The sequence below is a fragment of the Apteryx mantelli genome, chromosome 31, assembly GCF_036417845.1.
Source record: "Apteryx mantelli isolate bAptMan1 chromosome 31, bAptMan1.hap1, whole genome shotgun sequence".
NCBI lineage: Eukaryota > Metazoa > Chordata > Aves > Apterygiformes > Apterygidae > Apteryx > Apteryx mantelli.
In genome coordinates, this window is record NC_090008.1 from 2221923 (window position 1) to 2243178 (window position 21256).

Below are 21256 nucleotides of genomic sequence, written 5' to 3' on the forward strand. Positions count from 1 at the left end.
AAGAACAGATCAGCCCAGACGAACAGATGGGCGAGACAAGCCGAAAGACGGCTGGGTTGAGGCCTCCACGTCTCCCCTGCCGGCGCCACCCTGCCAGCCCTGTCTGCCCGCCAAGGGACCTTGGTCCGCTCCGTCTGCCCGATGCCCCTTGGGGAAAGGGATCGGAGCCCAGGACTCCGTATGGCAGTGCCCCCCATCCAGACCCCCAGCGGGGCTCCCAACAGCACCTAGCACCCACCCGAGTGACTGGTCCCAATATGGAGTGGGACAGAGGACACAGATCCCACCAGCAGGCTCGGGCCCCCCAAGCCATGGGGACCCCCCTGCCCCATTGATGGGGCCCCCCTAGGCCACTCAGCCCATTGAGAAAAAAAGACCACTCCATTCTCCCAATGGGGCTGGGAAGGTGGGGCTGGGCCACCAACCAATGAGCTTCAGGGGGCGTGGCCAAGGCACCAGCATCAATGGGGCTGCAGGGGTGAGGCCCAGCTGTTCAGCCAATGAGAGTCAGGGGGCGTGGCCAGCAGCTGGTTCCCCCCACACCCCCAAGCTCAGGGCAGCCCTGGGCAGGGGCAGTGGTGGTGCTGGAGAGGACCCAGGGATTGGGACCCCGGGGACGGGAACCCCGGGGATGCTGCCAGCACATCCAATCCCAGCATGGTGGTTCCCCACTGACAGCGAGGGCCTGGGGACACCCCCGGAAGGGGGCCCGGCACACCCAGCTCCAGGGGTTCCTCCGGGCACCTAACCCCGCATTGGGCTTCAGCCCCCATCCAAGCTGCTCCGGCCGGGTCAATCCTGCAAGGGCCAGGGGACACGCGAGCTGACACCCCAGCACCGCTGGCCCTGGGGGACGGGGCTGCCAGGCCCCAAGGCAGCGCTTTCCCCCGTCGTTTCACCCAGACTGCAAGTCACCGCCGCAAACTAGGCCAATTGCAGGCCTTCGCCCGGAGCCAAAATCCCCCGTTTCCTCGGGAACCGCGGGATGGAGCGGCACGGCGCAGCCCGCCAGCCTGGCACGGGGACGATGCTCTTGGGGGCCGCGTGCATGTGCCCCCACGGACAGAGCCGGGCAGCGGGGGGCTCGCTGGGGCCGCAGCGGCTCGCGGCGGTGCTGGCGGCCAGGGACCCAGCTGCGCCCCGGGCTCCCCCCCGGCTGCCCACCCACGGCCTCGCCAGCTCTGCCGACCTCGCCGCAGCGGCGGATTTGGCTCCAGGGACCACGTGCGCCCAGCTGCGCTCCCGAGGAACGACCGCAGCCGCCCTAACCACCCCGCGCCTGACCTTCCAGGAGAGGAAACGCACCTCTGGATGAGCCCCGGAGGCCCCAATCTCCGGGAGGCATCTCCCAGCCCCTGTCGGCCAGGCTGCCATCTCGGCAAAGGAGCCAGGCGTCCTGCCGTCCCGCTGCCCCCGAGCCACGGACGGGCCTCCAAGAGGAGGACCCGCACGCCAAAGCCAGCAGAGCCACCCCAGCTCATGACACGGATGGGTCAGCGGATGCCAAATACCAGATCCTGAACCCCCTCATGAGGGATGAATTCAACCCCCACCCCCAAAAAAGGCTGTTTTTTATCGCTGGCAGCACATCGATGGCTGGGAAAGGGACACAGCCGTCACAGCCGACACTGTCCCCCCCCCCCGGAGAGCAAGGACAGGGCACAGCAGCAAGTTAAAATTAGCCCTTCCGATACAGCCGGGGCTGCGCCGGCAGCACTCCCCCGGGGCGGACGGGCGCTGCTCGGGCACGCGGAGCGGGCAGCACGCGCTGGCTCCGCGCACGGCACCGGGGACCCTGCATCCCCCAGCACGTCTGTCTGTCCGTCCCCCTCGCTGCGGAGGGCCCCCCCCCCACAGCGGGTCCGACCCAACCGATTTCTGAATGAACCCAGGCGGTTAAATCTGAGCGGCATCAATGAGCCAATGCGCCCGCTGCCCTCTCCTCCCCGGCGCTTCCCTCCCTCCTCGACTTAAAACCCGGAGGTGTCCGAGGCTCCGGCAAGGAGCCGAGCCGTGGCCTGCTCCCCCCGACAAGGTCATTTTGCTCCGGGCGGGCCCCCAGCTCGCCGCGGTGCCTCCCACCGGAGCCGCGCCAAGGGAGCGATCGGGGCGCCCGTGACGCACCCGCGCGGCGGGCGAAGAGGGGAGGAAAGAGGGGCCCCAAGAGCCAGCGGGGCCGCGGGCGCCCGGAGCAAGGTCACGGCTCGGCGAGGCCCCGCTGCTGGAGCCGAGGAGCCTCGGCGCAGCTGAGTTTTAACAACCAGGCTTCAATCTTGCAAGGAAGCCCCCCCCCTCCAAAAAAAGACCCCCCAAAATAGATCACCCCCGGCCAGGCACCCCATCGCTGCACGCACACATCGCCAGCTCTGCCAGACCCATCTTTAGGCTGAGCAACTGCCTCCGGCCGAGGTTATCGGGCTCCGTTTCCCCGCTGCTGAGCCTCTGCCGGGAGCCGGCAATGCTTGAGCCCCCCCACCTGCCTCTCACCTAGGCAGCCCCCCCGGCGAGAGCGCAGCAAGCAGGGTGTCAAAGCCCCCCATGCCCAAGGTCATCCACCGCCCCCCCCTTCTTCATGGCGAGCTGCGTCGCTCCCCGAAAGCCGCCCGGATAAACAGCCGTTCCTCCGACGAGATTCCCCCCCCCCGCCAGCCAGGGATCCGTCGGCGGAGATCCCCGCTTGCAAGGCGGCCGGGTCGGGCAGCGCGGGAGCGATGCCGAGCACGGTGGGAGGAGGGGGGGGAGGAAAAAAAAAAAAAAAAAAGACGGAGCGAGGCTAAAGGCAAGGTTTTTCAGGACAAAATGGCCACACCGAGTGGAAAGGAAAAGCCGAACCCCTCATCCGTCAGCCGGCGCCGCGGAGGATGCTAATTAAAGCAGCGGGGAGAGGAGAGATGGGGGGGATCCGCCTTGCAAAAGCATCCCTCATCCCTTACCTGCCTCAGCCGTCGCGCGGCTCCGGCCTTGCTCGCGGAGGCCGAGGATGCTCCGGCAGGGATGCGGGCGGGCGAGAGCTGGCGGGTACCAGAGCCAGCGCTAGCGCCGCAGCCTCCGCCGCGCGCGCCGAGCGCTGGGAGAGTCCATTGCAGCAGCCCGGCGAAGGGAGGCGGCGGGGAGGGCTGTGCTACCGCCAGCGGGGGGGGGGGGGGGGGGGGTAGGACCGCCGCAAAGCCGGGGGGCTCGCGCCTCTCCGTCGCTTTTTCGCCGAGCCGAAGGGAGGGCGATGCTTCCCACCCCTCCCGCCGGGCTTCCCGCGGCGGCACTCGCTTCCACCCGCTGCGCCGGGGAAGGAGGCGAAGCCGGCGCACGGTGGGGGGGGGGGCAGGAGCCCGAGGGCCGCGCGGCCCCCCCAGCCCCCTGGGGCGACCTTGCCCGCTCGCCGACGGGAACGCAGCGCGCCCGAGGCCTTCGGGGGGCGAGTTTGGGTCCCTCGGCAGGCGCCTTGATTTCATTTCTGGGGGCGACGCCGCGGGATGAGCCAGACGTTCCCGCCGCGTTTTGGGGGCGCGAAGGAGGCAGGCAGCAACCCGGGGTTCAGGCCGCCCGGCCCAAGCCTCGTCCAAGCCGCTTGGCTTGTGGCCAAGGCGCCTGGCACTGCCGGAGGCAGCTGCGCTGGATCCCATTGGAATTGGGGCCAGAACGGCGTAGGGAAAGCTGCATCCTCGGAGGTGCTCAGACCCGCCTGGAAAAGACCCTGAGCACCGGGTGCCGCTTTGCAAACGCCCCTGCCAGCTTCTAGCCGTGCCGGAGGTCCCTTTCCAGCGAGGAAGAAAGGCAGGAGGGGTTGGAAAGGGAGGTTTCCCAGAGGAAAACTGCCCCGGGAGCCCTCCTCGCTGAGCACAAGGAGACAGCAGGGAGACATTCCCCCATGCAACGAGTTGAGCCAGCCTCAGCTGCCAGGCCTTTGGCCCCGTGCTCCCTTAACAGGATCGGGGTGAGCAGAGCCGCACGCGAGGCTCAAGGCTGGAATAAGCACAACAAGGGCAGGAACGGGTGGCCGGACTTTGGCTCCCGGATCCGGGGTGAACGGCGGTCCCAGCACAGGGGAGGATTTAGGAAATTGGAAGCTGTGAAACAACTGAGCCCTTGCTGGAAATAAGCCCAAAAAGGGGGATGGAGCTGCTGGAGGACCAGGCTGCTGGAGACTGAAGCAGGGATAAGGGGGGAGACGCCCCGATTTTCCCGCTGCGCCTGGGCGCCCGCTCCGACAGCGCAGCACCGGAGGGTTCGTGACTCCCGCGCCGCAGAGTCACCGGCCGGCCTCCGTGTGCCCCCTCGGTCCCCGCGGCCGGGAGCCGGCGCTTAGCCCTCGGAGGGGGTTACAGCTCCTGTCAATCCCTTCCCAGCCAGCCCGGATCACGGGTATTCCCCACCCCGGCAGCCCACTGCAGGGAGAGGAGGAGGAGGAGGGATCTATTTTTGCCGGGAGCCGCTATTAAAACAGCGGGCGCTGCCTTGCTGCACGCGCCCATCTCGCCGTGGCAGGCTGAGGGTGCTGTGACATTAAATCCAAAGCTGCACAGCGAACGGCACAAAAAAAAAAATCACAGGCTTCGGCTGTCCCGGGGCCAAAGCTCCTCCGGAGACGGCAGCGTTTTGCCTTTGGAGAAGAGCACGCAGGGAGCAGCCGGAAGAAGGCGGGATTGGGGAAGCGGATGAAGATGCTGCCGAGCGGAGCCTCGGCGCGGATTCAGACACCGCGATAAAGGAGGGGGCAGCACGTCCCCACCGGGGCGTCCGCGTCTCACCGCAGGCTCCGGGCTCGCTCCGGGGTGATCCGGATTCCTCCCTGTCCCTACACCGGGGCGGGAGGAGGGATTTCGGCATCGCGGCCTCCCTGCAAACACACCTTCCTCAGCAGCTTGCTCTAACCCGCCGGGCCGTGACGCGGCAGGGACACGCTCCCTTGGTCGGCTTTAAGCCTCCAGCGACAGAGGTGCTTTTCCCTGCTGCATTCAAGTCCTTCCTCCCCTGCCCATCACCCCGCACCGCAACAGCGCGTCGCAGTCATTTCAAGCGCTCGCAGCCGCCTCGTCCGCACCTAGCAAAGGGGAGAGCGTCGTTGCTCCTACCCGCGGCTCCGTATGCCCCAACACGCAGGCAGCCGCGGCACAGAAAGGCGAACTCCAGCCCCACGCGCGTGCACGCAGGCACGCGCATTAGGCACCTTTTAAAATACACTCACCAGGCATCTCCCAAGAAAAACAGCTACAGCCCAGCTGCTGCCGCCTGCTCAGGAGCAACCAGCAGCTCCTGGCCTCTTAACCAGCTACGGTTTAGGGCTAATTTACACCTGAGCCCAGCTTTCTCCTCCCTTTCCAGCTCTGCTCCTTGAAGCAGCAGCTGTGAAGCTGCTTCTCATTTTCCTCCTGGCGCAGGTGGAGGAGCTGGAGCCAACCAGTGCAGCGACTTCACCCCCATCCCATCGGGAACCAGCCACAGGCAGGAGAGAGGGGCCCAGGAGTCCTGCTCGCCCATCTCACCGCTGCCCACAGCTGGATGATGTTTGTGTTGTGCGTTTTCTGTAAGTTTTAGCATCGGGACGGCTCCAGGCTGGACACGATCCAGCAGTAATTGCAAAGCACGTTCCTTGGAGGGAGGCTGAGCTGCTGCAGTTGTGCCGGGCTCTGGAGCAGCCCAGACCAGAGCCAGCTGGGTCCCATGGGCAGTTTAATGAAATCACAGAGGTCTGCGAGCATCCAGGTGCCTCTGGCTCTGCTGGAAGATCCTGGGTGCTCAGCCTGGCCAGGATCAGCCCCGTCTGTGGTGCCAGGCTCTTTGACCTAAGGAGCGGGTCCTGGAAGCTGTTCCCAACACAGCAAGCCCCAAATATCCTCTAACATAGCGATAATGATCTACAGTAATGGTTAGAGCCAAGGACAGCCTAAATGTTGCTTTTATCGCAACCTCTGATTAAGTCTAATTACAGAGCAGCTGAAGTAAGCACAGAGCTTTTCTAGGTTCTGGCTCACAGATCCTTCCGAGGTTACTCACACGCTCAGGACAACACAAGCACAGGGGACATAAAACCGCTAGATCAGCCGTGTTATTTCCCCGACCTTTCACGATCAGGCTCTGAACGTCTACGGGTCTCACGGACACTTACCAGACAACCCTACAATGATGAACGGGAAGATGTGGCACCTTTTTCCCCCCTCCGGCCTACAGGGGAAAAGAGACAGTGGAGCTAAAGGTCAATTTTGGCCCTAGGAAATTAGAACGAAACAGAAATAAAACAGGAAAGAGTAAAATCAAGCCTGAAAATAAAGTGGCTTCTCCTCTGCCAAGCGCTGAAGAACCACACCAGCCTCCCAAGAGTAATATTAACAGCCAAAAAAGCATGCTCAGAAAAGGCACTATGCTGCCCCAAAGTCTCTTCGTATACCCCGGTTCTTCCATAAAGCCACAAAACACAACTCTAGAGGCCAAATACCTGGAAGTACTTTGAATTCCTGTTTCTAAATCACCTGAATTTCAAGCCTCACATGTAGGAAGCCAACACCCCTCTCCCTGTCTCCAATTGCAGGCTCTCACGCCTTCCTGCACGGCGCTTTGCAGAGAGCCAAGCCCCCACCCTCCTCACACCTTCCCGGCTGCTGGGGAAGGTGTGAAACTTTCCCTCCACAGACTCTGCTTTTACACTCCCCCAATTATCAGTCTCGCCAGCGCGAAGACACTGAATTCATTAGGAAAGGCAGGACGGTTCTGGAGACTCAGCCTGAGGAAGCGTGGAGACGACACGTGGACCCGATCTGCGCCCTCAGAGCTGCTCCATTTCCTCCTCCAAAGGGACTGGTTAACCCAAATTTTATCGCCCCTCGGTTCACGATACCCCACAACCATAACTACAGCGACTTCCCGTGGCTGCGAGCATCAGGATCCGGGCACCATGCTGATCTTGGATGGGGGGCTAAGGAGATCTCATTTCTCAGAGTCCCTTCCCCAGGTGGAGAGGAAGGAACTCAGGAGAGCAGGTTTTACTGCCAAATTACTTCTCCAGCCCTCCTGCCCGTTTGCCTGGGCTGAGACACCAGTATCCAAGGATGCGATGGACTTCAGGGCCGGATCATACGTGTTCTTTGCTGCAGGTGCGCTGGCTGTCGCAGAGCCTGCGAGCCGTCCACCGAAACGGCCGGGGTAAAGCAAGGGACTGGGGGCATCAGCCCTAACTCAGCACCCCACCGAGACAGTTAGGCAGCACCAGCAGCGACGGAGGCAGAGGGGGCTCGCGCGGGCGGTGAACGGCATCGCAGGCACCCCCAGGGCCGCGCGCAAGGCGGGAGCAGGCGGCAGCCCATCGGCATCCCGATCACAAACAGGCAGAGCCTCGTCCCCATCTCAGAGGGCCAACCCCCCCCGTTTTTAAAATGCTTTATTTGCAAATGGCCGATCGCCGCTTTACATAGAAAAAAAAAAAAGTCCTGTTAAAATCGCCTTGGAAAAAATCTTCCAAGAGGGAGGAGGAGGGAAGAGGGGAAAAATAATCAAAATGAACACTGTAAAAAGAAACGGGGAAAAAATACAGGGAGAAGAAAAGGAAGAAGAGGGAGCTGTGACAGGGATGGGCCCAACTGCGCCTCTTGGGGGCAGGTAGGTTAGGCCAAGGGGGAATGAAAGCCTGAGGGCAGAGAGGGAGGGATGGAGGGATTCCCAGCAGGGAGGAAAAAGGGGCTTCGCCACCGCCGCGTTTACGGCAGGGGGCCTCTCAAGGGGCCGCGCGGCGGCACCCCGGGGGGCCTCTGCGCAGGCCGGGGGGGCAGGGGCACCCTCTGGTAGCCGTAGGGCGGGGGGCGAGGGGGGCCGTTGTACCCGTGGGGAGGCATCAGCGGAGGAGGGCCGCGCATCCCGTGGTGCGGCATGGGGCCGGGGTGACCTGCAGGGACAGAGCACAGACGTTAACAACCCCCCTGCGGAGGTGGTGGTGGTGGTGGGGGGGACAGAAACACCCCACGTGAACCCCACCCTTGGGTGCCCGCGGGTTGGGGAACTCATCTGCAAACCAAAAGGTTAGTAGGAGCTCCGAGCATCAGCCTGGGGCCTAAGAGGGGGGGACCGGCCAGCTCGATACACCTTCATCCAGAGCCTGGCCCCGGCCGAGCGAGCTCCCGGCGCCGCCGGAGTCGGCTGTGTCAGCTGGGATGTCCTCGTGCGGCTCCCCGAGCCCAGGACGCGGCTGTCCCCATCACGGGGACAACACCGCAGCCCGGCGTTCGGCAGCGGTGGCGCCACGCCGTGAGGATGGGGCCCCGATGGGCGCCCGTGAGCCGCTCGGCACCGAGCTCCGAGGGCGCACGAGGCCGACGCTGTCCCTTGCGTCCCCTCTGCCTGCCAGGATCCCCCTCCCCACTCGAGGTCCCCACGACAGGTCTCGGAAACCCTCCCTGATGGCCGAGCCCGGTCAGCAGCCCCGCCGGAGAGGCGGGGAAGATCACCGGATGGCCACGGTCCCGCCGTACCCTCTCCCAGCCCCGTCCCCCACGTGCAAAGCCCCACGTCGCGACGGGCACGAGGAAAACCCCGGGAGACCCTGCTCGGCAGCTCGTCGCCGCCAGGTCTTGCTCCAAGACACCTCCCCACGGGGAGGCCGTAATTTCACCTCCTTCACGTCCCTGTTAAGCAAGGGAAGGGGAAAGGCGGGGGCGGAGGGGGCCCGAAGCGAGCGCTTAACTCAATAAAGTGTACGTTCAAAATAAAAGAACACATACCGCCTCTCGCAGGCACCCACTTACCCATGGGCGACCCGAAATGAGGCCCTCGGGGCGGCATACCCATGGGTGGGGGTCCAGGGTGTGGCATGCCGGGCGGGGGCCGCGGGGGAGGCTGGCCTCCGGAGCCCGGCGGTCCTGGATGATGCTGGCCCATCCCGGGCGGTCCGTGGTGCACTTGCATGGGAGGCATTCCTGGGGGGAGAACAGGTCAAGAGGCGTCCAAAATGTGGGCAGTCGCTCGCTCGTGCCACGGCGGCTCCGGGCACGCAGCAGGCCGGAGCTCAGGGCAGTCCGGGCACTAATTCCAGCTCTCTAGTGAAAATGTCAGGTACTAAGGGGGAACTAGGGTCTGCAAAGGGTTTTCTGCTACTGAAAGCGAGGTTAAAAAGGAGGAAGCACCGTGCTCTTCTCAGAGGTGCGGAGCGAAAGGGCAAGAGGCAACAGGAATAAGTTGCAGCATGGAAATCCACTGGGATATAAGGGAGCGGAGGGGAAAACCAAAAACACTCGACAGCAAACATGATGCAGCCCTGGGACAGGGGCTCAGAGAGGAACCACCATCCTCAGAGATTTCAGAGGAGACTCCGAGCAACCTTTACAGCTGGCCGTGCTGCAAGCCTGGACTGAGACCTCCGGGGTCCCTCCCAACCTACGTTTTTCCATCATTCTGTTCTTTTTTCTCCTTTAAAAAACAGACTCTTTTCTCCTTAGCAGAAACCCAAGAGCCCGGTGTAGCTCCACAGGGCAGGCACCGCGGAAGCGCTCAGTCGGGCTTTCGCTTGCCGTATGGAATTGGCTACTCCAAAGCCCGAAAAGCCAGTTCGTAATCAGGGACAGCAGCAGCCATCTGGTCGCTCACACGGCCAGAGCCACGATCAGACAAAGCACCCTAATCAGCCAGCGCGGAAGAGCGCCCTGTAACACTCAACCCTGGGGTCATTTTAGAGCAAGCAGGATTAAAAAAATAATAATAATAATAAAAAAAAAAATATATATATATATATAAAACCAGGGCACTTTTTTAAAATCAATGCAAATTTCACTTAATTTTTGAATTCGAAAGCACCCAGTCTAGATGTATACACTGCTCATTCCCCAGTACTACAGGACTAAAAATGCAAAGAAATCAAAGAAACATTTTGTTCTCATGTCTTGAATTAGCTTCTGCTTAGCAGAGCTGCAGAGTGTACTAGGAAGGTTCACACCTAACGTATTAATTTACACCAGGGAAAAAATGACAATGACTCGGAGTCTCATTAACAGCCCTCCAGCCGGAACAGCACCCGTTCTCCCAGAGACCCGAAAAGCCTGCGCTGCGACTGCCCCGGCCTTCCCGCGCCCTCCACCTTCGCAGCTGAGGGAAACTAATGTCGTGACCTGCCTGGATGCCTCTCGCAAGGGCACAGTCTCCCAAATTACCCAAGCGCTTTAGAAATCCCGCTGGGCCCCGCTCCAAGCTATTTTGGGCACATTTTGGAACATAAAGGAGAGAAACCCAGAAACCAGACGCAGCGCCACCGACGTGCCGCACTTGCTCCTACACAGTCCCTCCCTTGTCTCCCGGGGAGGAGAGCACCCAGCAGGCTGCCCTGCGCCGCAGGGAGCAAAATCCCGGGGGAAGACGCCGCCGGCACACAAACAAATACGGCGCCGAGAGTCTACGTCGCTGCCCTGCCTGTTCACCTCACCACGACGATACTGCGTTCAGCACCTTGCACAGGATGCAATTTCCTCCCCGTTTTCCAGAAGGAATCTCGGGGAAGAAGCAGGAGGAGGTGATTTATCCAAACCCACGTAACAGAAGCGGAAGGAGAAGTTAGGTTTCCCGAATCCGCCGCCTGCCAGCTGCTCACCTGGATGGTGCATCCCGCCCGGCGGGAAGGGATGCGGGTGAGGCGGGTGTCCTCCGCTGGGAGCGGCCCCAGAAGGGGGGCCGGGGGCACCGGCTCCTGGCGGCATGGGCGGCGGCGGCATGGCAGGAGGCATGCCGGGGGGCATCGCTCCGGGGGGCGGCACCGGCGGCGGGAACGATCCCGGGGGCGGGAGGCCTGGCAAGAGAGAGACAGCAAGAATTTGGCCGAGTACAGCAGGTAACAAACAAACAAAAATAAAGCAGCAAAAACCTCCCCGCAACCGAGGCGGAGGTGAAAACACAAACAGCAGCAAAAAGAAAACCCAGCAGGTGGGAGCACAGTCCCCAAATCCTTCCCCTCAGCACTGGAAAAGCCTCCACTAGAGCCGTGTCCAGGCATCACACGCTGGTCAGGGCCAGCCTAGGTGGAGCTGATCCTGCCACGAGGAAGCGGGGCGGGAAGGAAGGCTGTTTCCTGAGGCTCCTGCCAGCCGAGCGAGCCTACAGCTCGCGGAGGGCTTCGCGCTGTCCCCCATGCAACGCTGCCGCCCAGCGCGTCCAAACGCGATGCCCGGCGGCTCCGCACGAGGCGCGGAAGAACGCGGCCCTCCAGCTCTGCCCGCCGCCGCCCCCAGGATCGGCGGCAGACGGCAAGCAGGGCCCAGGAGTCCTGCTGCCGGTCTCCGAAGAGGTTGGTGCCACCGCCAGGCACGAGCGAAGCTTCCGCGCGTCCCCGAGGGAGCGACAAACCCTCCTCCGGCCCCCCGCGGAGTTACCCACCTGGAGGCGTGACGCCAGGTCCCAGGGACGTGACCACAGGGGTAGGGACAGACGGAGGAGGAGGAGCGTCAGCGAACAGCTGGTGGGGCCGATCGGCCTGCGAGAGCGGGTTCTGCGCTGCCAGGAGGCGCTCGGCGGCCGAGCCGTGCCGCTCGCCTTTGGAATCTTTTTTGAAGGCGTAGGAGACGGTGATGGGCCTGTTGCAGAGGTACTGTCCGTTCATGGCCTCGATGGCAGCGTCGGAGGCGTCGAAGCTGGCGAAGTTGATGAAGGCGTAGCCCTTCGAGTTGCCTGTGTCGGGGTCTCGCATGATCTTGGGCGTCTGCAGGATGACCCCGAAGGCGCTGAAGGTGTCGTACAACAGCTTCTCATCGATTTCGGGGTCCAGGTTGCCGATGAAGATGTTGGCCCCCACGTCCAGGTTCTTGTTGTGGGCCGAGGCTTTGTTCACCCGGATCGGCTTCCCGTACAGCTTGATCATGTTCATGATCTTAATGGCGTAATCCGCGTCCTCCTCGCTGAGGAACTCCACAAACCCATAGCCTGCAACGAGTCCCCAGACGGAGCTTTACGGCGCTGCAGACCCACGGCTTTGCACCGCTCCCTGCTTCCTCTAAGGGGCACGCTGCTCCCACTGCTCGTCCGCCTGCAGGCGTCAGCTCGGCCTGACTGAAAAGCAGAAACGCCCGAGGCTCCCCCCAAGGCAAGGTAGATCCGTCCCGAGGGCAACTACACTCCTGCGAGGTGTCTCAGTCCAAAAAACACACCATCCCCTACGGAAACACGGCCCATCCTTCACCTTTCCTCCTGTGACAACCTCTCTCCGATCATCCCCTTTCAAATATTTACTCGACGTGCACGTTTGGAGAGGGAACAGTAAATATCTCACCCTGGTGCTGGCCTGTGACTCGATCCTTGGGCATGTGGGTATTGACCACCGGTCCCGCCTGGAGAAAGAGCTCCCACAGCAGCGGCTCGCTGACCTTCTCGTCCAAGCCGCCGACGTACACGGTCGCATCTTGAACAGAGGGAAAACGAAAAGCCCAGTTAGATGTGCCGAGTAACCCGAAAGTCTCAGCTGTGCTAGAACTTAAGGGCTTGCTGCTAAAATCACTCAAGCCAAAGGCAGACGCCTGCCGATTCCAGTGGTACCGGATCAGACCCTTATTCCAGAGGAATTCAGGGCACAGCGTACAGTTACAGGCTGTACCATGAACGACAGCGAGCAGAGCGAAGCCCTGGCATGCCTCAAGGAGGCACAGCTTGAGAGAGCCTCCCTCGCCTCCTGCCTGCCCTCAGAACACTTCTTAAGCCACAGCCTGTTCCCTTGCACGGCTGGATGCTTGGGAGAAAACGGGAAGCACCTGTCCTGCGCTGGTGGGAAACGGGAACACCGAACGCTCCGCCCGAGGCGGGTGATTCAGCGAGGCCTTTTCCCGCTGCTCTCAACTAGGTGCTTTGCAGCAAACGAGGCTTTTCGCCAGCCCAGCCCGCGGGACCCCCAAACGCCAGAGCAGCCCGCAGCAGCGGGAAGCCAGGCCTTTCTCCGGCGATCCCACGCCAGGCCCGCGGGGGAGAGGACGTGACATTAAACCAGACCTCAGCACCCCCATGGAGCAGGGGGGGGGAAGCAGGCCCAGGCCCCCATCCCCAGCCAGGGCCCAGCTCCGACAACCGAGGAAAGAAGAAATCAAGACCCCCCCCCCCCCGTATCCCAGCTACGGGAAGCCAAAATCCCCACGAACTTTTAACGAGAACCCCCCCATGACCAGGTGCCCCAGGCACAGGGAGGCCCCACAGCCACCCCCAGGCCTGCAGGAAGCCCTGAGCCCCCCCCAAAGCTCTCCCACATCTTCATGGGGGCAAGGGCCGCTCCAAAGAGCCCCCCAAGTCCCGAGGGAGATGATGGGCACCCCAGAGAGCCCCCCACGTCCCCAGGAGACTCAGCGATCCCCCAGAGAGCCCAAGTCCCCAGGGAGCAAAGGGCCCCCCATGTCCAAAGAGAGTCCAGGCCCCCCTATAGAGCCCCCCAATACCCCCAGGGGGCTCAGTACCCCCAGAGACTCTCCCCCACGACCCCAGGGCCCCCCTATACAGGCCCCCACGTCCCCAGGGCAGGCCCGGGCCCCCGTATAGGGCCCCTCAATACTCCCAGGGGGCTCAGCACCCCCAGAAAATCTCCCCCACGTCCAAAATAGGGCCCAGACCCCCCCTATAGAGCCCCTCACTGCCCCCAAGGGGCTCGGCACCTCCAGAAAGTCTCCCCCACGTCCCCAGGGGGACCAGGCCCCCCCCATACAGACCCCCACATCCCCAGGGAGGGCCCGGGCCCCCCTTTAGGGCCCCTCAATGCCCCCAGGGGGCTCGGGACCCCCAGAAAACCTTCCTCACGTCCCCAGGGAGGGTCCAGACCCCCCCTTAGGGCCCCTCAATGCCTCCAGGGGCCCCGGACCCCACAGGCCTCGCACGTCTCCGGGAGCCCAGGCCCCGCCAACGAGCCCCGCCGCTGTCCGGCCCGGCCAGGCCCGGCCAGGCCCGGCCAGGCCCGGCCAGGCCCCGCGGCGGCGCGGGCGGGCTGCGGGCGGTGCCGGCGGGCGCCGGGGCTGCGACGGCCGCGCTCACCCTGGTTCCTCTCGGAGATGGGCCCCGCCGCCATGGCGCCCGGCCGCCCGCGCCCGCGCCTCACGCCCCTGACGTCAGCGCGTACGCGCCGGCGCGCAGCGCCGCCGGAAATGGCGTCACTCCCGAGCGCGGCGAAGGCGGGGCGGCCATGTTGAGTGAGGGCGGCGGCGGCGGCGGCCGGCTCTGCCCAGCGGCGCCCCGGCCCTTCCCCTGCCGTCGCGCCGGGTCGCGACATCGCCTGCCGCGAGGGGCGGTGCCTTGTCGCGACATGATCCCCCACCACCGGGGGCCGGCCCCAGCACCAGGGGTCCTCCCAATGATGGGGGGGGGGCCTGAGCCGCGTATCCCAGTGCCAGGGGGGGTCCCAGTGCCGGTGGATCTCAATGCCAGGGGACCCCACTATGGGGGAATCCCAGTGCCGGGGGGAATCCCAGTGCCAGGGGATCCCAGTGCTGGGGGAATCCCAGTGCCAGCAGATCCCACTATGGGAGAATCCCAGTGCCAGGGGATCCCAGTGCCGGGGGACAGTCGGGGGATGCAGAGCCCACGTCCCGGCCACCCCAGCGCCTTGTCCCGAGCTGGGCCCGCGCTCCAGCCCTCCGGGACAGACGGCTCCTGCGGGACAGACGGCTCCCGCGGGACGGACGGCTCCCGGCCACGCGCCCTCCCGCTGGAGACGCTGCGCTTTAATGGGCTCTTAAATAGAAACGGCGCTACAAAAATATACAGGCCACAACCCGGCCACCCGCCGCCGGCCCGCGGCCACCGGGAAGCGGCTCCTCCATCCATGCGGGCCCGCGGCCACTGGGAAGCGGCTCCTCCATCCGCGCGGGCCCATGGCCGGCAGCTCCAGGAAAGCAAGCCGGTCTCCCTCATTCCCGGTTCGCTCGGCACGGCCGGACCCGCTGCTCTCCAGTGGCATCTCCGTTCCCGGCCTGGCCCTCTGTCTCGCCCTTCCCGAAAACCCGGAGCTTTTCGGAATAAAACACAGCGTATGAAACCCGCTGGTTTTCTCCCTCCGCCGCCGCCGTGAGCGACCACGGGAACGGAGAAGGGGCTCGGGCGTCCTCCTGCCGAAGGGGGTCCGTCCTCGGCGACGGCCCCCGCGTCCCAGGCGGCATCCGGGAAGGAAATCCTCAGCGCGCGGGCTCCTCGGGGCCGCGGGGGGCCGCGGGGCGCCAGGCGCGGAGCCGCTCCTGCAGCAGCCGCAGCTCCTCGGCGAGGCCGGCCGGCGACGGGGCGAAGCGCCCGCGCTGCGGGGACAGACGGCGCCGGCTCGGCACGGACACCCGCAGATATTCCGCCCCCCCCCGCCCCATCCCTGTGGGCTTCCCCCAAAACGCCCCCGGTTTAAACCAGCCGCCAGCTTTCCCGGCTCCTAACGACGGGGAGCGCTGAGACCCCGACGGGAGCCGCGTGGCCCCGAATGCCTGGTTTAACCAGGTGGCCCCCAAAAACGGCAGGATCGGGCTGGGGAAGAAACTTGCTTCCGATCACGGCGGCCATCCCCCTGGCATCGGGTCAGCGGCGACCCGAGCCCAGCCGTGCCTCAGTTTCCCCCGCTTTCACTGCCGGATGGAGCTGTGCCTCGGTTTCCCTCCCCTCTCCGACGGACGGATCCGATCCCGGGGATGCCGGGGATGCCGGTGCCGCCGTTACCTGGCCCTCGGGGACGGCGCGCAGGTAGCAGCGGCGCCAGAGGCGGATGGCGGGGCCGGCGGCGCAGGGCAGCAGCGGCCCCCGGGGGGGCGGCGCGGGCAGGGGGCTGCTGCCGGGGCCCCGCTCCGGCTCCGGCTCCGGCTCTCCGAGGCTCTCCAGCGACGGGACCCAGCGCGGGAGCCGCTTGCTCCGCCAGGGGAAGGGCTGCGGCTGGGGCCACAGGGCGCCCTTGGCCAGCACCCACACGGCCCCCGCGCCGGCAGCCTGGGGGGAAAAAGGGGGGAAAAATGAAAAAAAACGGGCAATTAGGGAAAGGTTGGGGGGGGCACCGGGGGGGGGGGGCGTTTAATGGGCAGAGCTGCGATGGGCTCTGGGGATTGGGACACCTGGTTCCTGGCAGATCCCCCCACACTGAGACCTCCCAGCACTTGGATCCCCCGGCACTGGGATCCCCCTGGCACTGGGACCCCCCGGAACCAGGATTCCCCAGCACTAGGACCCTCCCTTGCACTGGGATCTCCCAGCACTGGGACACCCCGGAACTGGGACACCCTGGAAGTGGGATCCCCCCAGCACTGGAACCCCCCTCAGCCCTGGGATCCCCTTGTACTGGGATCCCCCAGCACTGGGACCCTCTGGGCACCGGGATCCCCTTGTGCCGGGATCCCCCAGCACTGGGACACCCCCCCCCGGCACTGGGATCCCCCCGACGCTGATCCCCGGCCCCTTCCCGGCTCTGCCGCCCCCCCGCCAAGCCCAGTCCGTCCCCGAGCCCCAACTCACGCTGCCGCCGCCGCCGCCGGGCTGGGGGGCCGTGGGGCCGACGGGCGCCGAGCCGCCGCGAGGTCCCGCCGGGTTCCTGAACCGAGCCCGCTGCTGCCGGCTGTAGCGCAGCCGCCAGTCCCAGACGGTGGGCGGCCAGCGGGATGGGGCGCCCCCCCGGCCCCCCCCTGCCACCGCCACCGGCTCCCGCCAGCCGCTCACCGGCGTGTAGGTCTGGCCGGAGGCTCGGTGCTGCGGGGGGAGAGCGCCGGCGTGAGCGGCGCCGCGGGATGGGGAAACCGAGGCACGGCGCCGCCGGCGGGCCCAGGCGTCCTGCAACCCCCCCCCAACCCCCCCCCCGCTCACCTGGCCCGTCCGGCCCTGCTGCCACTGGCAGTTGAAGAGGAAGGTGCTGAAGTACGGCACGAAGCTGCTGTCGTGCAGCGCCAGCAGGTAGCTCTCGGTGAACCCGAAGCAGGCGGGGAATTGCCGCACCAGCTGCCAGGTGCAATCCAGGAAAAGCAGGAAAACGGGCGCCTGCGGCACACACATGCACGTGCACCGGCATCTGCAGAGGCGCAGGTGGGTCCCGGCCCCCCCCGCCCCCCCGGCTCTCACCTCGTCCCGGGGGCTGGGGCGGCCGAGCCCCAGGCGGCGGCCGAAGGGGTGTCCGGCGGCCACCCACTCCCTCTGCACCAGGCTCTGGAAGCCGGGCAGGGTGCGGGCGTGCGGATCCGCCAGCAGCTGCGCCAGGGAGGCCAGCAGGCAGTTGAGGTCGCGGTCGTCCGATTCTGGCGGGCGGCGGGCGGTGAGCGGCTCCGGCGGGTCGCCGAGCCGGTGCCACCCCCCCGATGCTGATGCCGATGCCGCCAGCGCGGCTTTACCTTGCAGCACGACGGAGCAGCGTCTCCCAGCCAGCAGGGAAACCACCTCGCTCGCCTTCCGCACGCAGGCCCTGGAGGGGAAGCGGGCCAATGCCACCGGCTCCCAAATCGCCCCGGGATGGATGCACCGCGGCGGCGGCTTCCCGCGGGGCCACCCGGCTCCTGCCGCCCCTTTTGCCCGGCTTTTCCGCGCCGCTCACCGCACGTGCTCCAGCCAGCGCGTCGCCTCCAGCGCCGAGAGCCACTTGTCGTCGGCCACCGGCGAGTCTGCAAGCGCGCGGGAAAACGGCCCGGGAGTCCGGCGGCCGCGGCGGGAAACGGAGCCGGCGGTGCCAGCGGGGCCGGAGCCCCCCGTTTTCCAACCCCCCCCCCCCCCCCCGGCCGGCTCTCACCGGGCAGGCAGAGCGCCCGCAGCTTGAGGTGGGCGAGCTGCAGCTCGGCCAGGCTGGGCAGCTCGGCGGCCGCCTCCACCAGCACGCACTGCCCGTGGCCCGCCAGCATCAGCGCCTCCAGGCACCTGGGGGGGGGGAAACAGCCCCACGGGGGGGGGGGCGGCGAGTGGGGCCGGGTCCCCCCCCCCTTTTTTTTATTTTCCTTTTTTTTTTCCTTTTTTTTTTGGTGGGGGGGGGTCTCACCTGACGTCTTCGCGCTGCGGGTCGGAGGCGCCGTGGAAGCCGGCGGCTCTCAGCAGGTCGCTGCCGCCCGGGTGGTGCCAGCAGAGGCGCTGCCGGGGCGAGACGGGGTGACGCGCCGAGACGCCCGCCCGCGTCCCCCGTGTCCCCCCCCCCCAACCACCGCCATAACCCCCCCCCCCCCAAAAACCTCACGCCGCGGCACTCACGGGCACGCGCCTCTCCTCGAAGTGGGCGAAAGCCCGTTTGAGGTCCTTGTCCAGGAGCCGGCTGGGCACCCAGAGGTACTTGGGGAGGCTGCGGGTGGAGGCACGGCCATGGGGCAGGCGGCCCCCCCCCCCCCGGCCCCCCCGGCCCCTCTCGCACCGCTGAGCCCAAAGCCCTTCCCCAGCCCCCCCCCCCCATGCGACTTTTCCCCTTGACCCTGTTTCAGACCGTGGGAAAATCAGATTAATTCCCAGCTTCCCCCTCCCCATCCACCCCCGTTTCTTATCCTGGGATGGAGATGGGAGATTTTCAGGTGCCGAAGGTTTGATTTTATTTTTCCCCCCCTCCCCGATCTCGGATGTCTCCGGGAACATCCCCAGCACCCGTCCCGGCCGGGCCGGCTCCCTCCCGGCGCGGGGAGCCGGCGGGCCCAGGCGTCCGGGCGGGCCGTTACCTGGTGGCCATGTCGAAGCGCTCGTTGACGGCGCTCACCCGCCAGCCCGCGGCGCCCTGGCGCTTCAGCTCCTTCTCCCAGTCGCGGAGGCTCTCAAAGAGCAGCGTGGGGCCTTCCTCCTCCTCCTCCTCCTCCTCATCTTCATCCTCATCCTCCTCGTCGTCGTCGTCATCCTCCAGCGCGGTTTCTGCAGGCCCCGGCAGAGCCCGGCTCAGCACGGGGCAGGACCGGGACCCCCCCTCTCCCCGGCTCGCCGGTCGTCCCCGCGTCACTCACCCGCGTCCCCCGGCCACGCGGCCGCCTCGCGAGCCTGGGCGATGGCGGTGGCTACCTGCAGGAGAGCAGCGAGGGGCAGGCGCCGGCGTCCCGTCCCCGTCCCCCCCCCCCAAAAAACCCGTACCCCGCGCCGGGGGGGGCCCGGGGGCTCACCCGAAAGGCCTGGGGCTGCAGCCCGCTCTCGTGGAAGAGGAAGCGGAGCACGCGGAAATCCCGGCAGTGCACCGCCAGCTCCTCGGGGACGAACTTGAGGCTGGAGGCGGCCGTCAGCACCTTGGGCTTGGCGAAGCTGCTCGCTGCGGCGGGGGGGTGACACGCGGCGGGGTTGGTGGCCGAGGATGGCACCCGGCGCCGCCGCGCTCTCGCGGTCCGTCCGTCCCCCCCCCTCCCGCCTGCATCCATGTGCCTGTGGGAGCAGGAGCCCTGCGCCCCCCCCCCGGGCTGAGACCTGCCCCACTCATCGCACCCGCCGCGGCGAGCCGGGGCGCCCGGTACCTGCCACCAGCTTGCGGATGCAGGGCAGCGCCACGTCGTACTCGCTGTGCAGGAAGGTCCGGGAGCTGGGAGCCTGCAGCGGGAGAAGGGGGGAGAGCTGAGAGCCGCCTCAGCCCCCTCCCGGGAAAGGGCAGCAGGGCCGGATGCGGGGCCTGATGCCTGCTCCCAGCGGTGCGTCCCGCAGCAAGGAGTTCCCTGGGAGAACGGGATGTGGCGGGTTTGGGGATGGGGCCAGAAGGGGGATGGGGGTGGGATTTGACTGGGATGGGGATGGGAATGGGGATAGGGATGGGGATGAGCTGGGGCCAAGATGAGGATGGGATGGGGATGGGCTGAGGCTGGGATTAGGCCAGGATGGGGCTGGGCTGGGGATGAGGATGGGATGGGGCTGGGATGGGGATGGGCTGGGCCTGGGATTAGGCCAGGATGGGGCTGGGATGGGGATGAGGCCGGGATGGGGATGGGATGGGGCTGGGATGGGGATGGGCTGGGGCTGGGATGAGGCCAGGATGGGGCTGGGATGGGGCTGGGATGGGGATGGGCTGGGGCTGGGATTAGGCCAGGATGGGGCTGGGATTGGGCCGGGATGGGGATGGGCTGGGGCTGGGATTAGGCCAGGATGGCGATGGGATTGGGCCGGGATGGCAGTGGGATGGTGACGGGGCCAAGACGGGGTCAAGATGGGGACGGGATTGGGATGGGGATGGGATGGGAACGGGGCTGGGGCTAGGAAGGGGCTGGGCTGGGGCTGGGATTGGGCTGGCAGGGGGGGTGGGACGAGGCTGGGGCCGGGGCTGAGCCGGGATCGGGCTGGGATGGGGAAAGGGGAAGGGGTTGGGATTTGGGGGGAAGGGGGGGGGGCCGGGGCCGCCCCTCACCTGGGCGCCGAGCGCGGGCACGAAGGCGACGCGCAGGTTGGTGCAGTACAAGGTGCCGCGCACGGAGCCGCCGCCGCCGCCGCCGCGGTGCCGCACGGCCGCCGCCTCCGCCAGGACGCGCTCGCCTGCACCGGGCAGCGGCAGCGTGTGGGGCCGGGACGGGGGGGGGGGGGAAAAGGGGGGACCGGGGCCCGCGCCGCCGCCCCCTCCCCTCCCCCGCCCCGCCGTACCGGGCACGCGGCGGAAGGCCGCGCCGCTCATGTCGCAGGACTTTGGCCCGCCGGGCTGGACGGCGGCGGCGGCGGAGCGGCGGCGGCTCCCGGCGGGGCGGAGCGGAGCGGAGCGCAACGGGCGCCGCGCCCGCCCCGGGCTCCTCCGCCGCCGCCGCCGCCCCGCAGCCCCGCAGCGCGCTCGGCCCCGGGGCACCGCGGCGGCTCGGCGGCGGCCGCACGGGGGAGGCGCAGCGCCGCGGGAGGCACGTACAGCGCCGGGCACCCCGGGGGGACGTACAGCACCGTGCACCAAACAGGGGACGTACAGCGCCGTGCACCCCGCAAGGGATTTACAGCACCGTGCACCGGACAGGCGACATACACGCCGTGCACCCCCCCGAGGGCTGTACAGCAGCGTATGGAGCACGTACAGCGCCGTGCACCCCCCCCCCCCGGGGTGGGGGAGCCAGGACGCCCGGGTCCTTTGCAGCTTTTGGCGTGGGGCGAGCGGAGCCGGACAGCCGGGTGCTCGTCCCCAGCGAGGCGGCTCCGTGCCTCAGTTTCCCCTTCCGCGCCGTCGCAGGGCCCCGCAGCACGGGGGGGGGGGACACCGGACTCCTGGGCCCCCGGCACGGCCTCGGCTCCAGCCTCGGTTCACCTCGCGCCCTTCCTCAGGGTTTTCCCCCCTCTTTTTGGGGTGGCGGGAGGCGAGTGTGAGCCCGGGCGGGGGCACGGGGTGGCCGCCACCGCCACCGCCGCTCCGTGACTCATCGCTGAGGCATCGCCTTCTCCTCCCAGGCCCGGAAAAAGCGGCGCCGGGGCCGAGCCAGCGCTGCCC

At 66.6% G+C, this 21256-nt stretch overlaps 2 protein-coding genes across 3 annotated transcripts; both read right to left on the bottom strand.

Moving 5' to 3' along the window:
• Positions 1–5875: 5875 nt before the first annotated feature.
• On the bottom strand, positions 5876–14020 carry SF3B4 (splicing factor 3b subunit 4). Of its 2 annotated transcripts, none has more exons than XM_067313487.1 (6): positions 13960–14020; positions 12227–12355; positions 11338–11880; positions 10559–10753; positions 8727–8897; positions 5876–7870 (listed from the first exon to the last, which is right to left on the bottom strand). In XM_067313487.1, the coding sequence occupies exons 1-6, from the start codon at positions 13991–13993 to the stop codon at positions 7686–7688; spliced, it is 1257 nt and encodes a 418-aa protein (XP_067169588.1). In that variant the 5' UTR covers positions 13994–14020; the 3' UTR covers positions 5876–7685. The 2 variants fall into 2 exon arrangements, with proteins under 2 accessions (XP_067169588.1, XP_067169587.1); XM_067313486.1 differs by having other exon boundaries at positions 8703–8897.
• A 606-nt stretch (positions 14021–14626) lies between these two features.
• On the bottom strand, positions 14627–20490 carry MTMR11 (myotubularin related protein 11). The gene is made up of 16 exons (XM_067313505.1): positions 20437–20490; positions 20207–20331; positions 19329–19401; positions 18987–19129; positions 18834–18888; positions 18558–18744; positions 18106–18193; positions 17900–17988; positions 17657–17781; positions 17465–17531; positions 17265–17335; positions 16999–17171; positions 16747–16917; positions 16402–16632; positions 15619–15882; positions 14627–15212 (listed from the first exon to the last, which is right to left on the bottom strand). The coding sequence occupies exons 1-16, from the start codon at positions 20465–20467 to the stop codon at positions 15096–15098; spliced, it is 2010 nt and encodes a 669-aa protein (XP_067169606.1). The 5' UTR covers positions 20468–20490; the 3' UTR covers positions 14627–15095.
• Between the last annotated feature and the right edge of the window lie 766 nt (positions 20491–21256).